This window comes from Mycteria americana, chromosome 11, assembly GCF_035582795.1.
Source record: "Mycteria americana isolate JAX WOST 10 ecotype Jacksonville Zoo and Gardens chromosome 11, USCA_MyAme_1.0, whole genome shotgun sequence".
In the NCBI taxonomy this organism is placed as follows: Eukaryota; Metazoa; Chordata; class Aves; order Ciconiiformes; family Ciconiidae; genus Mycteria; species Mycteria americana.
In genome coordinates this window covers 10,086,251-10,103,225 of record NC_134375.1, presented here as the reverse complement: position 1 = coordinate 10,103,225, position 16,975 = coordinate 10,086,251, and the positions used below count along the sequence as shown (strand labels likewise).

The 16,975-nt window shown below is 37.7% G+C and overlaps 1 protein-coding gene across 4 annotated transcripts in view; it reads left to right on the top strand.

Annotated features, from left to right (window-relative positions):
- The window catches only part of IFT122 (intraflagellar transport 122), a 33,926-nt gene that overhangs the window by 4,946 nt on the left and 12,005 nt on the right, over positions 1 to 16,975 (top strand). For 2 of the 4 annotated variants that reach the window (XM_075513837.1, XM_075513836.1), the window contains exons 7-18: positions 360 to 506; positions 2,484 to 2,559; positions 3,173 to 3,364; positions 4,097 to 4,235; positions 4,872 to 5,074; positions 5,560 to 5,697; positions 6,447 to 6,611; positions 7,490 to 7,687; positions 9,372 to 9,512; positions 11,252 to 11,305; positions 13,571 to 13,732; positions 16,741 to 16,907. In XM_075513837.1, coding sequence (XP_075369952.1) covers positions 360 to 506; positions 2,484 to 2,559; positions 3,173 to 3,364; positions 4,097 to 4,235; positions 4,872 to 5,074; positions 5,560 to 5,697; positions 6,447 to 6,611; positions 7,490 to 7,687; positions 9,372 to 9,512; positions 11,252 to 11,305; positions 13,571 to 13,732; positions 16,741 to 16,907 — 1,782 coding nt within the window. Of the gene's footprint in view, positions 1 to 325; positions 507 to 2,483; positions 2,560 to 3,172; positions 3,365 to 4,096; positions 4,236 to 4,871; positions 5,075 to 5,559; positions 5,698 to 6,446; positions 6,612 to 7,489; positions 7,688 to 9,371; positions 9,513 to 11,251; positions 11,306 to 13,570; positions 13,733 to 16,740; positions 16,908 to 16,975 lie in introns of all 4 variants that reach the window. The other 2 variants (XM_075513839.1, XM_075513838.1) reach the window with 2 other exon arrangements.

Genomic DNA, 16,975 nt, shown 5'->3' with positions numbered 1-16,975 from the left:
TCTAAATGTGGCTTTTAAAACAGTCTGGTCTACTGCCAACACTGTCATCCCCAAAAATGTATCTGTTACTTAGCACATGCTAGAAGTATTGCAAGCAGATGATAGCTTTAATTTTTTTTTTATTTCTACATTTTTTTATTTCTGTGTATATAATAAAATGTTCTTGCTGTAGTGCATGCTGTTGCCATAAATGTGGATTTAGATGCATAAACAAACTGTAGGATTACTGGCTATCTCCCAGAACTCCCTCTTGCAAGTATATTTCAATCTATCATCCCTATTTCAGTATGCTGTACCATCCTACCTTCCTGCTGCTTGTTTTTAGTAGTTTGCTCTTCAGTATGTGTGTGTTTTATCAGCTGGACAAATGATGGCCAGTACCTTGCTTTGGGGATGTTCAACGGCGTTGTCAGCATAAGGAATAAAAATGGCGAAGAGAAAGTTAAAATAGAGCGTACAGGGGGTGCTTCCTCTCCAATATGGTCAATTTGTTGGAATCCATCCAGGTAAATAATTTCATCCTTCCTTTTTTCATGCTGAATAGATAATCCTTGGTTTATTGGTTGCAGAAAGGCTTGACTTTTATCCCTGCTGAAACAGATTAATGCCAAGTACGTTACCTTTTTTTAAGTGATTATGTATCGGGGTGTTGGCTTTGCTGCCAGTCTTTAATTGAATGGAGAAACTGGGAACAAGTTCCACTTAGATCACAGAATCATAGAATCATTTATGTTGGAAAAGGCCTTTCAGATTAAGTCCAACTGCTAACCTAGCCCTGCCAAGCCCCACTAAACCATGTCCCTAAGCACCACATCTACATGTCTTTTAAATACCTCCAGGGATGGCAACTCAACCACTTCCCTGGGCAGCCTGTTCCAATGCTTGACAACCCGTTCAGTGAAGACGTTTTTCCTAATATCCCATCTAAACCTCCCCTGGCACAACTTGAGGCCATTTCCTCTCATCCTATTGATTGTTACTTGGCAGAGGAGACCAACAGCCACCTCTCTACAACCTCCTTTCAGGTAGTGACAGAGAGTGATAAAGTCTCCGCTTAGCCTCCTTTTCTCCAGGCTACACAACCCCAGCTCCCTCAGCCGCTCCTCATCAGACTTCTGCTCCAGACCCTTCACCAGCTTCGTTGCCCTTCTCTGGACACGCTCCAACACCTCAATGTCTTTCTTGTAGTGAGAGGCCCAAAACTGAACACAGTATTTGAGGTGTGGCCTCACCAGATCTCAAGAAACACTTCTTTTTTCTTTTGTATTGGTTTTGGGGTTGGGGGGACGGGTTCTGTTTGGATTGGGGGAGAGAGAGGGAAGCTGTTTTTTCACTTCAATTCAGAGGGAATATTGTCCCAAATATGTGAATAAACAATTGCTATTGCAGTAGGTGGGAGAATTTTTGGAGTAGAGCACATGAACAAGAGGAGTCAGTTCACAGCTATTTAGAGGAGATACCAGTACTGAAATCCAGGCCTGGCAGTAGGCAGTATAGTCAGACAGAGGGAGAAGACCATGAGGAAGAAGAGACCTCTATGGATTTCAACTTGTGAGTGAAATTTCCAAGGAACATATATCTGTATTATCTAGAACAGTAAATTATGAAAAGGACCAAGGGCAGAGAGTATTATGCAGGGTACAAAATCAGATATTCAAAAGTTAGGAAGTTCTAGATTAATAGTTGCCTGCATGGTCTTAATTTATTCTGCTAGTATGTGTTCATTATGAGATAGTTCTTAAGTATGTGATAGCATGTTGCTTTTCCCCACAGGTGCATGCATCATGCATTGAGCAAAGGGAGGATGCTTGCTAAGCAGTTAGCTTTTCATTAGTTTTTTTGTCTGTTTCCTTTTTGTTCAGTTTATGGCTACAGGCATTGCTTGCAGCAGAATGTTCAGATTACCATCTCCCTTCTTCCTAGGCAAGAAGCTGTGGAGAAGGTGACACTCATGCTCCAAGCTGAACAGATCATGTCAGAGTACCAAAGTTAACAAATTTGAGACCTGAAGCCTTTCCTAGGTCTGCTGCTGGTCTCACACGAACAATTTTTTTTTTCCCCCCTGCCTTACACTGGTAGTTGTAGTTCACTCTTGCTCAGCTTTATTGACTTTGATGTTATGGTGGCTTTGTACTACTGTAGCTAAGATCAGAATCTGGGCCCAGGTGCTTCATCTGTTTAAGGGACCATTAGTTCACTGTACCCACTGCTTATATAGCTGTATGTGAAGTGATACATGAAGCTTTGCAGTTACTCCTGTAACGGAGACTGATTTTTCTTTTGTGTCTCCAAGCTGTCTTCCTCAGTTTTAAATGGCAAGATGTATCTGCTGTACTTTCATTTTGTGGTTTTTTAAAGAGTAATATGAAGTAAATTCTGCTATCCTATACTTGGTTCTATTGCTCTAAGAAACATTAAAACATTGCTGTAGAATTACTACATAATTTTTTTCTTTTTCTTTTTTTTTTTTTTTTTTTTGTTAGAGATGAACGCAATGATATTTTAGCTGTGGCAGACTGGGGTCAGAAACTTTCCTTTTACCAGCTTAGTGGCAAACAGGTATGTTTTAGAAAGTACATTCAAGAGCAGCAGGCTATTTCTGATTCTGTTTTGTGTCCTGTATTCAAGTGTTTGTATAGTAGTGCTTTATTAGCTACATTCAATGTTTTCTGTTTTCCCAACCTTTTATGAGTCTGCTTCTTTTTAACCAACTTTCCCTTCTGCTCTTGTTTCTCCCATGGCAACTCAGTTGCTGTCTAGCAATTCTTGTATTAAAGCCCTTCCAACTTTGCTGACTTTTGTAATGTTGTTTACTGGTCTGTAGAGGACATCTTTGTATTTTTTTCAACTAGTTAAAGGGGGTTTTGTGAGTTGCTTGCATTCTGAGTAGACAAGTATTCCAATAATAGTATTCCAAGTATTGAGTATTCCAATCCAAGACTGGAGGTATTCTTGGACGTATTTTAGAACTGCCTTTGGGAATTTTAGTATAGCCAGTGGTTCTGGGGTATTGAAAAGTTGTGCATGGCTGGAGAGATGAGAAGAATGGTATCAGTGACGGCACTTGTTTCTTGGGAAAATATGAAATGATCTTTTTGGGGTTTTTTTGGTGTGTGGTTGTTTTTGTCGTTTGGTTGGTTGGTTTTTTATTTTTGTTTTTTTCCCCTTGTAGATTGGGAAGGACAGAATGCTCAATTTTGATCCTTGCTGTGTTAGCTATTTTACTAAAGGAGAGTATCTTTTACTGGGAGGTTCAGATAAACAAGTTTCCCTCTTCACAAAGGATGGCGTGCGTCTTGGAACCATAGGAGAGCAAAGCAGTTGGGTGTGGACATGCAAAGTTAAACCAGACTCTAACTATGTGGTGAGTAGGAACATTTCTCTGACATTTTCACAGACAATTTGTCATATAAGGTAAGACCATAAATTTCAAATTCAGTTGCTTAGTCTAGACATTTTCCTGAGGCAGCAGAACCTAAGCAGTGTCTAGTGAGGTCCACCGAACTACCACCGAAATTAAAAATACCCTGCAGAAGTAAAACTTGGGCTGTAAGAAGGCTGTAAATGAGCGTAACACCTGTTTTCAGACAGTAAGGCATTTGCTGCATTTTGATTTAAAAAAGAGGAGAGATAAGAATAAAAAATGGCAGCTAATAACTTCTAGGTTGACCAAATCTAATTCCATGATGAGAAGAAAATATTCAGATCTGTTTGAGTTTCTAGCATTACACCTTGTGGAAAATGCCTACAAGGCAACTGTTAGCCATAAATGCTGTGCTCTGTGTCATTGTACAAGTGTGAAGAGATATAGAGTGAATTTAAAGACAAACAAACATCCCCCCCAACCCAAAAAAACAACAACAAAACAAAACCAAACCCCACCCACCCAACATGGTGGTCTCTGTGGTCTATGATGAGATCAGTCCTCGTTTTGCATTGCACTTTTACCACTGTTTAAGCACAAGTAGGCTGTAATTGGTATCAATCTATACATTATGCAGGAAAAGGAACATAGTGTTCATATAAATACTACACATTTTGCCAATTCTCACCTGTATGTACCAATTAACTAAAACTATTTTCTTCTTGTGTTCAGGCAGTAGGATGTCAAGATGGAACAATATCCTTTTATCAGTTGATTTTCAGCACTGTTCATGGCCTTTATAAAGATCGCTATGCTTACAGAGACAGCATGACTGATGTTATTGTCCAACACCTCATCACTGAACAAAAAGGTAATTTCACACTTGCAGTCAGGCCAAAGCTTCGCTCTCGCTCTGTTTTGTTTTGTTTGATTTTTTAATTAATATCCATCAGAACAGTTGGAATATAAGCTGCATGTACCAGACAGATTGTTGTCACTTTGACAGTAGAACTGAGGAATACTGTTTGCAGGATGAGAGTGCAAACTTGGATTCTGGAGGATCAGCGCTGACAAGCTTAGTGAAAGATGTGGGGATTTGAAAGGACATTGGGACGGGCAGAGGCTTTTAAGATAAGGTTTTAATCTCTGTGAATGAGATAAATATACTGTACATCATATTTTGCTCACACACACACACACACACGCTTGCAGCCTCAAGGGTTTGTGCTGATTTTGTTTCTTTGTATCCACTGGCTTTTTATGGCAAGGAATCAAAGTATTGCTCCAGAATGTGCTGTTGACAAATAATAGAGGGTGATAAATTGTGACGGGGATAGTAGGTTACATAGATGCGGAACAACAAACATATCTGAGCAGGAATCTGCTTTTAATTTTAGAGGTGCTTTAGAAAGACTCAATTTTAATGTATTAGTAAGTTTTCTGATTTCTGTATCCATTATTTTCATGTCAGCCTATACTGTATTGTTTTTGGTTTTTTTCTCTCTAGTTAGAATAAAAGGCAGAGAGCTTGTAAAGAAAATCGCAATCTACAAAAACAGATTAGCAATCCAGATGCCAGAGAAAATCTTGATTTACGAGTTATACTCGGATGATTCTTCAGATATGTATTATCGGGTGAAGGAAAAGATAGCAAAGAAATTTGAATGCAACTTGCTGGTTGTATGTTCAAATCACATTATTTTATGCCAGGTATGTGCCTTAAAATCTAGAGTAGTCTTGGGGTACATTCAGACTTGAAGGTAGCTGTCCAAATAGCTGGTAGGAAAAGATTGTACTGCATAATCTATTACAGTTTTTCCCCAAGGTACCAATATGTAGTGCTGTTGTAATGTGCAGCGCTGATATACTTCCAAGCAATAGCTGTGGCATGCCACAGGTGGCTCTGTTTCAGTAAAACAGTCTCTGTAGTGAATTTGATAAATTAGCACATAATTCAGGGGAACTTTTGGGTGGGGGTGAACTACTAGAAGAAGGTGGGGGTTTTTTTGTTTTTGTTTGTTCGTAACATTGGAAAACCTTAAAGAATTCACCCTGTTAAATTGACTATTTGACTTCATGATTTTTATATGTAAAAGTAGGCACACATGCTAGTATAGGTGTAAACAGAGCACATCAAAGACACAGGGTTTTATCTTTACCTCCTTGCAGTATTTTGTATGTTATTGTGTCTTTAGGAGAAGAGATTGCAGTGCCTCTCATTTAGTGGCATTAAAGAACGAGAATGGCTGATGGAATCTCTTATTCGTTATATTAAAGTAATTGGAGGACCTCCAGGAAGAGAAGGCCTCTTAGTTGGTCTAAAGAATGGTCAGGTAACATATAATGTCTGGTATGTGTATTTTCACTGCAAGTAAAATCTGTTCTATGCTCTTAGGGGGAGACCTTAGGAGCAGCATGCTTTTTTACAACCTAGAATTTTATTTGACCTAGTCTCATCTTGTGATTAAAAACTAATTACTTCTATCTTTCACATTCTCTGGCTGTAAAATTCATACAAACAAGTTTAACTTTGTCTGAAGTCCGTAAGTTGTTAGGAACAACTGGCAAAAATGGAGTTCTTGGTGAACTGAGAGGGGGTTGGGGGTGGGGGTGTGTGTACACTTCTACTGATGACCAGTTGTGAAGGTGTGGATGTTCTAGAGGTGGAATTGCTGTCTATTTCACAAGCCAGTTAGCAGCTGAAAATTTCAAACTGGAGCCCAGAGGTATTTATATACAGAATAGAGAGGAAGTTGCGATCCTTTGTGGCTTCTGTATCTATGCTATATATTCCTGTAGTATTATATTAATGTAATTGTTTAACTAGTGGAGCATTACAAAATCCAGGATGTATAGCATATGATTTATTTGTATAGGCTTGCAACCTAGAGTATTTTGTGGAAACAAGGCTTTTCAAGATACCTCAAGCTGAAAGCATTTCCTTAATTTTAATGCACAATTTATCTCTGAAAAAAAATTGCAATTGCATGCTTTAAACAGCATTAAAGTTTGTACCTGCTATGCTGTTTCTAGTTTTAGGAACAAAAATGGATGGACTGACTTTGGTTTCAAATATGTCTAGATTCTGAAGATATTTGTCGATAATGTCTTTGCAATCGTCCTGTTGAAGCAATCCACAGCTGTGCGCTGTCTGGATATGAGTGCATCCCGAAACAAGCTGGCAGTGGTTGATGAAAATGATACCTGCCTAGTATATGATATTCATACCAAAGAGTTGTTGTTTCAGGTACAATTAAAAGTTTGGGTTTTTTTAAAAAAAGGGGGGGGGGGGGCAGGGGCAGGAAGTGATTTGGAGCACAGAACATACCAGAAGTGTTGCTGTGCAGAAATTCATATAACTGTCATTTAAGCCATTAATCACATTTTGTAGGATTTAACTGTGATCTGTTTCTCTATCGAAGCTACTTTTTTAGAGATGGTAGACAAAGAATTAGAAGACGGAGATATGTGAGCAACAGCTGAATAAAGAGTACTTAAACATGTGACCTTTTCAGTTTAATTTAGAGCTCTGTCCTGGTTCCCTTTGAAGCATTACAGTTAATGAGCATTTTGGCTTTATCATTAGTACAAACAGAATTAAAGCCTAAACTTCTTTGTTCATCGTGTATTCCCAGACTATGAAATGAATAATGGTAATTCTTTCTTCATTGGCAGTTTAGCGGTCACTCAGAGGGTTCACTCATTAACGTTGATGAAATGTTTTCAGAGAACACTGGTTAGAAAGTATGAAGTGCTACAAAGACAGGGTCTGTAATTTTTCTGCCTGTTACAAAAGGAAAGTTATCAATTAAATATGCTAGCTAGCTAACTGTATTATTGTGGAATTTTATATTATGTTCTACAGTTTGATAGTATAGATCATTAGTAAAGACAAAACAAAGGAAAGACAATTACAGCTGTTTATTAAAATGTAAAATATGTCCCTGTAAATCTGTTTAGGAATATACTAGGCTTTAGAATATTACAAATGTAAATAATAAGTGTGTGTGTGTGTGTACACACCCAGGCTATAACAGGTCAAACGTTCTAGCTGAAGGATGCATATTTCTTAGGAAAGAAGATGTGATTGCATCTGTTGTAATCATCAGTTATTTTGCTTGTTAGGAACCCAATGCTAACAGTGTGGCTTGGAATACACAGTGTGAGGATATGCTTTGCTTTTCTGGAGGGGGTTACCTCAATATCAAAGCTAGTAATTTCCCTGTCCATCAGCAAAAACTTCAAGGCTTTGTTGTGGGTTACAACGGCTCCAAGATCTTCTGTCTTCATGTTTTTTCTATGTCAGCTGTTGAAGTTCCGCAGGTAATCCTTTAATCTCATTAAGTGTTGCTTTACATTTCATAAACATCAGTGTTTAAGAAGTGAAGAAGCTTTTCTGAGATTTACTCGTATTCCATTACCAAGATGATTGCAGTTCACACTTTCTTCATCGTTATTTAAGTTATATTGCATGATCTATTTTATTTTTGTTTATTTGGCATTAATTAAGCTAACTTCCTTTTTGCTGTTGTTGATTGTTGTTTCTAACTCTCCCTTTCTACTTGCAAATGCACATAATCTAAAAGCAAAAATGAAGATACGGTGCGGGTGTTACCTCTTCCTGTATTTTTACTGTAGTCTCTTTATGTACCTTTTCTCAAGTTGTAACTTCATTTTTCTTATGAGTACATCAAATACTGTCTTATTGTTGCTTCATCTAGATGTGTTTAGGCAATATTTAAGCTGTATATTTTAGTCTGAATGTATAGTACATGTGTAGTCTTTATATTCTAAATTTACAAATCGCCTTCCAGAAGATGCTATGTTCTGCATTATGGGAAGCAATGAAAGAGTCTAAACCAGTCCAAGAAACAAAACAAAAAAAGGAGAATGGGGGAAAAAAAAGATTCTGACTTATGGACCCAAGCGTGGGCAGGATTTGAAACTGAGAGTCAATGAAGAAGGCAAAAGTGCCATGTGCTTTTATTAACTAATTGATACCTGTGTTACAGACCCTTGTCTGTTCCTCTGTGGTATTATGCAGATCCTTAATTAGGCTCTGGGTTGTCTGCTGTGGTTGGACATGAGATGGACATGATGGACAGCCATGAGATTGACCAGGCCTAACACACTCTTTGGCTGGCTTTGGCATGCTGTAGGCACCAATATGCCGCAAAATTATTGTGAAGTATCACAGAGGCAGCTTTTTCAAAGCTATGCTTTTGGAGGGAGGGAGTACCAAAAAGTATACAATTTTCAGATAAACTGGTAAAAATAACGTATAAATCAATCTGCATACTGTCTGTGGTTGCAAACCCAGACTTAAAGGTAATCTAGCTGCAGTGCTCCCTATTCGTTCAAAGGGTTCAAGCTGTAGCTGCAGATTCTGAGTCTTAGTGTATCTGTGTCAGCCTGCAGTTGACAGTTTCTCTCTTTAATTCCCTGTTAGGGCAGGTCCTTGAGGTCAGTGTCTTTTGGGTTTAATAGTCACAGTCTTGGTAAAAGAGCTTTGTCATCAGGATTGGAACAGAAGGGTTACTTCCTCGTGATACTTCTTCCTGTTGTGTCTGAATATTTCCAGGGATGCTTCACACCAGGCTGTTGTGACACTTTTCATGCTTTTAGCCTTTGAGAACAAACTACTCCTTCCTTTGTTCTGCTTCCATAGTATTAAAAAAAAAAAAACAAACCTCACTGTACATAATATTTACCATGTACAATGCTCAGAAGAATTCACATTCTTAACTACTTCCTAATATACAAGGAACTGAAGATTTCAAGATGGATGAGTTTGGAATATAATTAACCCAGCTTGTCTAAAGATACAATAATGATCGCCCCAGAATGTTGTTCTGTCTATTATACAAAAACCCCATACATTTATTCTCTGTGGAGCTTGTAATGGTTGTGATTGGGATATTTTTTCCCCTCAATGTATGTAGAGAATTTCACTAATACATCTCAGTATTATGCTTTCTAATACATGTTTTTCAATGGAAATCCTCAGTCTGCACCCATGTATCAATATCTGGAACGAAAAATGTTTAAAGAAGCCTATCAAATTGCATGTTTAGGAGTAACTGATACTGACTGGAAAGAACTGGCCATGGAAGCCTTAGAAGGGTTGGAGTTTGAAACTGCTAAAAAGGTAAAGCAGATACTTACTTATCTAGCAGAAAGCTTGTTTTATATTTCTTTATATATACACACACATATATATATAGTGTGTGTGTATAATTTGTGTTTATGGTTGGAATGCAAAGTGGTGTTCCTGGGTTACTATCTTGCTTGTTGTTAGTGTATATATGTTATTCCACATACAAAAGAAAATGTTGGTTTGTTATATACTCAGGAACTTGAGATGAGGTTTTAAACTGAAATCGAATTTATCTCTCTAGATAAATGCCGTGTTCTAAATCAAAGTGTTAAATGCAAAGAAAATGGTTTCTTTCATCTGCTGGAAAATGCGTTAATGAACTTGAGGGAAATAGAACTGGAAAGTTGTTCAATGGTGCTGCTGACCACCGGGTGGCAGCAAAGAATGCCTTAGCTGGCTTCCCCCCCTTTCCCAACGCTATAAACTTATTCTTTTCCCCCCCAAGTATTTAATATAACCTCAGTTCAAATGTGGAGGTTTCATATTCTTTGTTATTTACACACTAATGTTCTTTGAAGGCAATGGTGATGGGATGTCTTTATTTTAGTTATTTTTTGTCTGGAATGCCTTGTTTTTGGGAGTGGTCTATAAATGGGCATATACTGAAGAACAGAGTTTTCTCCAGCATAAAATACTTCCCTATTTTCTTTCACCACCTTTTGTCAAATAAGAGAGGGTGAACTGAGTTCAATGTCACGAATATTGTATGAAAGACAAAACATTCTAAAAATATGCAGGGAATGGCCTGTAACGATAGGCATCTTTTAATAACCGATTTTTTTTTTAAGGAAATTAAATGCTTTATTTTTCTTTTTTTCTTAAGTGGAGGCATCAGAATAATTCCAGTTTCATAGATGGCTTTATGCAAATAGATATTCTTAAAAAGAAGTTTTCAGTGCCTCCTTGGAATTTTAAGTAGTGCCCTCTTAGAATTAGAGCGGATTAATTTGAACAAAAGCAGCTTCTTGACATTAAAGGCTCTCATAGTTCCTAGTACGATCTGGTGTAAGCAGAATATTCTATGCCCTCTTAAGCATTAGTTTGGTTAGAAGTCTTGAATGTGTGGTCTAAAGAGTTAAATTTCTATTTTTTGATGCATGTCAAGAATAAGTGCTAAGCTGCTGTAACTTGCACGTGACTTTGCCACTTGAGACTGAGTTGCACATTTATCTCTATTTGCAAAAGATATTACACTGTCTTGCAGTACTGTTATCTTACCGTCTTCTTACTTCCTTTCCTCTCCCTGAGCTACTTCCATACTGAATTTTCAGAATGGTATAAAAACTATAAGCATATGCAGTATGCTGTGGCAATACGATCAATTATATGTTCTACCTTGTAACAGTACCTTAAATTTCCTTGTCTGTATCATGCCTCACATCAAAATGGAAAAGCTATAAGGTAGCCAGAATAAAAGTATGTAATATTTTAAATGGCATTTTGTATTTCCTGGGGGACTGACATACGTACACCTACTAGTCTCTGCCTTTGCTGTTTATTTGCAGTGATAAGCTGTTTGGATTGTACCCTTGTTTTATTTACTGTAATGCCTCAGGGGCCCCAGTTGTAGTCAGAACCCATCAGGTTAGGGACTACACAAACACAAGCCTCAGCATATTTCTGGCTGTCCTGTTTGCATGAAGACAGCTTGATCTATGCATAATGATATTCTGTTGATTCTTCTGGCTTTTCAAGTTAATTCTTTTTATTCTTTTTTTTCTTTTCAATAGGCATTTACCAGGGTACGAGACCTTAGATATTTAGAGTTGATCAGCAGCATAGAGGTAAGAGAATATTAAAGACAGTGTATTTGCTTACACTTAGTACTATACCAAAATCAGTAGTTTCTATTTTGGGAGGACTTGGTTTGGATAGTGCTTCTGACAGTTGGAGATGTGTTTAGAGTGAAAAATCCTGATTAGCAGAGATGACTCAAATTCTAGTCATATGACTGAAACTTCAAGAAAAAAAAAATGGGGATGTGGGACAACAAGAACTTATGAAACTGTCTTCAGGAAAGCTGGAAAAACATTCAATATTCAATTAATAATTGGTAGAATACTACTGTGCTAACAGAGCTTAGTACAGAATACTTCATAAATGTGTTAATTAAGCCTTTCCTTACCCCCTGGAGGTAGGTAATTACTATTATCTCCTCTTTGCAGAGCCAGAAAGAGGCCCAGAGAAATAAAATGACAAACTCAAGGTCTCATGACAAGTCTGTGGCAGCTGGAAGTAGAATTTGGGATTCCTTACTTCCATACTGTGCTCTAATCACTAGTTCTTATTCTTTTCACACTTCTTGATAGAATTTCACTAGACAATAACTATCTGTCACGAGCACATTAAAAGACATGGTATCACCCTTGTCCTTCTGCAAAGACTGCATGATAATGCTTAGTTTAAAGATCTGTGTTGAGATGGCATAAAGGGAATTCCTCTTTCTCAGGCTAATTGGATTTACACCTTCTCTGAAAGAATACATTCCTTGTCTTCCATGTCTACAGAGCTGTCCTGGTTCTGTCAAAACGCCAGTTGGTTGCAGTTAACTTTTCTTCAAATCTAACATGGGACAAAGTTCTGCATTAGGACACCCTCCCTCCCCCCCCCTTTTTTTTTGCCTTTAAAGGGTAGATAGGTAGATGAGAGCATTCTCTCACCGCTACTAACCTTTCTTTTCCACATATGCTTCTCCAGATCTGCATCTATTGAGGATATTCTGGAATTGTCATGTTATAGTCTATTTAATGAGAAAGATTCCTTTTGTAAATAGGCATAAACTTACTTTCAGACTTCTTGAAAATGCTCCTTCTGAAGTGAGAGTTCTACATCACTGCTTACTCTTGCTTGTGGTGTGTCGGATTCCTTTTAAGGCTTATAAGGGTGTAACTAAGCATACATGTGCCATTAATATGATGGTTTTCTCTCAGTAATGACGCATTTTTCTCCTAATTGATGACAGCAGGAAACATAAATGCCAGATCTCTATATCTGGCAAGATTCTGTGAAGTCTTTAAAAAATGGTGTAACAATTCCTCTGATTATTCTTTTAACTGAGGTTTTAAAGGCAACTTTCAACACCAGTCCAGTATCAGCATAGTCAATAAGTGTGACCAGAAGGAGTGATGGCTGAGTCTCCTTTGGCAGTAGAGAATTGAATTGTATGCTTGTGGAATGCTTTTCCCCATTTTGTGCAGTTTTCTTTAAATTCAGTTCCCATCTATATATTTCCATACGAGGTGGGCTAATAGTAATAATTTTATCCAAAGCAGGGTAGTGATGTGTTTCCCAGATATAGGATAAATATGAAGATACACATCAAAACACACACAAGCACGTGCGCGCATGTGTGTGCATGTATATGGTATTGGTCCCTTGAAGTCAGTGTACCTCTGTGGGTCTGATTCATGTAAAGGCTTTCTCTGTGGCACTGCGCACACTTTGCCTCGGTGGTCCCTTCCCACACAATCTGAGTGAGCAGTTCCAATTAGCAGGAGACTACGTGCAGGTGCTCTGGAAGTGACTGCTGCCTACCTGAAATCATGAGCTCTTGCATGTGGGGACAGGGGTGGTGACACTGTTTTTTATTCAGAGGCAGGTTAGCATACTTTTTGAATCTTCTTATTGCTAGCAATTATTTTCATGTTTGTCATCCCACCTGCACATATTGTTAATTTAGCCAAATTATATGCTAGTGAGTTTCTACAGGAGAAAATAAGGAACCCATCAGATGCCTTTTTTAAAATAGCATAGCATAATGATAGCGTGTGTTCATTTTCCTGTGTGAAATCAAGAGAAGTGATTTTTCATCACTTTGGTTTGTATAGTGACATTTAATTTTGCTCTCCCTAATTTTAATTAAGAAGGGATTTAATCCTTTAATTATAAATTCACCAGAAATGTAGGAGGCATAATTACCATATCCTGTTACAGGTTTTTATTAACAGTTAAAATCTAAGCCTGAAAATGTAATTCTTCAATGGCTATTTCTCACCTAGGTCCTGATCATCTAGAATATTTTCTGCATCTCTCTTTGGTTTTCTTTCCAGGAGCGGAAGAAGCATGGAGAAAACAACAATGAACTGTTCCTAGCAGATGTTTATGCCTACCAGGGAAAATTTCATGAGGCAGCAAAATTGTACAAAAAGAGTGGACATGAAAACCTAGCTCTCGATATGTACTCAGATTTACGCATGTTTGACTATGCAAAGGTAATAGTTTGCAACTGAATATTTAAATGCAGAAATATTAATGTACTTGTAACTGTTTTCAAAGTATGATCCTACAAAAGGATTGGATGAAATGCGGGCTTTGAATTCCAGCTTTATTTTCTCAGTTAATTGGTTGAAGTTCATTTGGCTTTTAAGGGGAAAAATGGCTATCTTCTCTGTCTAGATGTAATGGGAGCCTTTTTCTTCGGAGTCTACTGCTGAGGTACCAGATTGTGTTTTGTTTAGTCTCAACTGTGTCCATGGAATTCACGGCTTTTCAGTGGATTTTTTTGTTGGACACCACCAAAGGTGCCTCTTTCATTGTGATGATTATCCATAGTAATTTTCCTCTTTTTTTTAAAAAAAAACCTAAAAATCTTGGGTTTATGACTGTTTCTTCCCCCTTGTCTCGCTTAGGAGTCCCTTTTAATTTTTTTGTCTTCCAAAGATAATAAGGTAGTACGCGTGCAAAGTGGAGGTGAGTGTATCATGTATTTAATTCACTTCCGTATTATAATAAAAATATTTTTCTTTCAGAGTTTGAACTTAAATAGGTATGCTAGTTCTATGTTAATGTATCTTATAAAGTGTATAATATATTAACCTAATATATTTTCATTTACTAGAGAATTTTCTTCCAAAGATTCAATGTCTTGGCTTTTTTTTTTTAAACTCTGTTTCTATGTAGAAATAAATTGAATATGGTTTTTAAAAGTGATGTTTTTATATGGTGATAAGAAAGCATTACTTGGCTTTTAAGTTTTCGATGGTGTTTTCTTATCAAAATCCCTGAAAATGCATGCACTGTTTAGTCTCATTTATCACTCATCAGAGCCTTATTCTGCCCAATACAGGACAAAGGCTTTACCATGACATGCATATAAACTGTTTTAGCATAGATACCACAAACTGTGCTACAGAGAGCTTTTTCTTCCAAGAGCTTAATATAAATACTTTGGGGCTTTGCTGATCTAAGTCTGACTTCCACTATTTTTGGCTGATGAGTCTTTGTTAGCTTCAGTGTTTTGGCTCTTCTTGAACATAAATGTAATTCATAGATGAAAATTTTCCCATAAGTCTTCATAAGAATCTTTTAATTCTTGGCCATAGTCATGTCTATATTTAACTAGCAGAGAGCAAAAGGTCTTGTGTCTCCTATCCTTGAGAGTAACTCCATGCAGAGGAAATTAAAGGTACTTCATAGCATATGAAGGAAGCTTCTTGTGCAGGGAGTGCACAATACATGGAAGAATATGTAAAACCCTCTTGTTTGCCAGTTACTTTTCCAAGGAAAGATATATGGGGGGATGTGGGGTGGTTTTGTGTTGGGGGGTGGTGGTGGTTGTTGTTTTTAATGCTGCCAGAATTACGCAGAGGGAATCTTTACAGAATCTGATTTCTTGTGCTTGACTTTGATTAGCTCTGGCTAGAGACTCCAGACTGGAGGCAGAGGTCAGGAAGTCCTTTGATATCTGGCCATAGGCTTGTTATTGCAGTACCAGATCACAAATTACTGAGAACTCACAAAAAACTCTTTATACTGTAGGAAGCTGAGCTTTTGATTTTGGACTTATTTTGGTGACCTAAGCTGGAAAACAAGTTGTCTCAAAGATATTGTTCAACTTGATTCTTTCACTTCAGTTTTTCATATTCAAAGGTTATCATGACATCTTCACAGTTATTCACTTGAATCAGGGCTGTGTTGCAGTACATAATGCTAGAGCAAAATCCTACATGGAGCTTATTTAAGAGCTGACATAGAGATGGGGTATAGTTCTGTACCTGTCAACTGGCTGTGTGAGGGAAACCGATGAATTGTGGTAATGGAACAGATCTGTTGTGTGGGTGCTTTTTGTGGGGGTTTTTTGCCTGTTTGTTGTTTTGTTTTGTGTTTTGTTTTGTTTTTTTTTAAACCTCAGTCAGAATTTACCAGAAACAGAGAGGATGAGGTAATTTTCCACTCTCTTCTCACCTTTCCATTTCTCCTCTGTTCTAATTTTTCATTTGATAGAAGCTGTTTTAATGGACAGTAGCTTGTTCTATTAAGAGACAAAATTGCCCTTAATAGATCTTCTGGTGTTGAAGTACTTTCTTCCCCCCCCCCCCCCCCCCCCCCCCCCCCCGCCCCCTGGCACATGATGTCAACAGATGTGAACCATATGGTGCCAGGGCTTTGGTATTGGCAGAAGCAGTTAAACAAGCTATTAGAAATATTTCCAAAATGGTCATCATCACAGCATCCAGGCTTGGTGTTTGCATTCCTTGTAGAAGTCCAACCAGTAGTTCAGAGTCACTCTCACTTTTGAGCAGCTGTCATTCCATCCTGATAAAATAATTTTTCTGATATATTGTAATATAATTATTAAGTCTCTTTGCAGAAAACAAAATTTCAGCCTTTAATTGATTTGTGGCTGGGCATCCTGGTGCTAACATATGATTAAGTGGGTATACTGTTGTTAACTAAGCATGGGGTGGGGCTGGGTCATCTTTGAGGATGAAACCATACCTTCTTGGCTTGCAAAAGAAAATCGGAAACTTGGAATTGATTTATTACAGTTTTTGAGATTAATACTATTTTCTTTTGGAAAGGCATGTTCCTGAAAAGCATGCAGAAATCATCATTTGTATCCACATAAAACACGCTCAACGGAGAGCAAGCTTTCCAAGAAATCAAGTAGGGACATATTTATTACCTCAGGCGATACAGGCGTCTCTATCATCCTTCTCCTGGCCCTCCCAGAATCGCCCACCTTTTTTTTTTTTTTTTTTTTTTTGATTAATGGAAAACTATCTAAATGGGAGACTTGCCATTGTTTCCTACCAAATATTGGGCCTTGATGATTAGTTGCTGAAGGCTGGATCAGTTCTTGTTGCTCTGTAGGCAGTATTTCTTTTCTTAGGAGGCATAAAAATTTTCATTAAAAAAGCCTTTATGTATTTTAGAATTTGAACTGTAACAATGTTTGTGACCAGAAGGTAATGCAAACTTTTGTATTGCACTATTTCAGGATTTTCTGGGATCTGGAGACCCCAAAGACACAAAGATGCTAATAAAAAAACAAGCAGATTGGGCCAAGAATATCAATGAACCCAAAGCAGCAGTGGAGATGTACCTCTCTGCAGGCGAGCACCTGAAGGCCATAGAAATCAGTGGGGACCATGGCTGGGTTGATATGTAGGTTTTAGTTCCATCTCAGAGATAATACATAATGAAAACTCAAATGAGTTACTAAGAATTCTGCA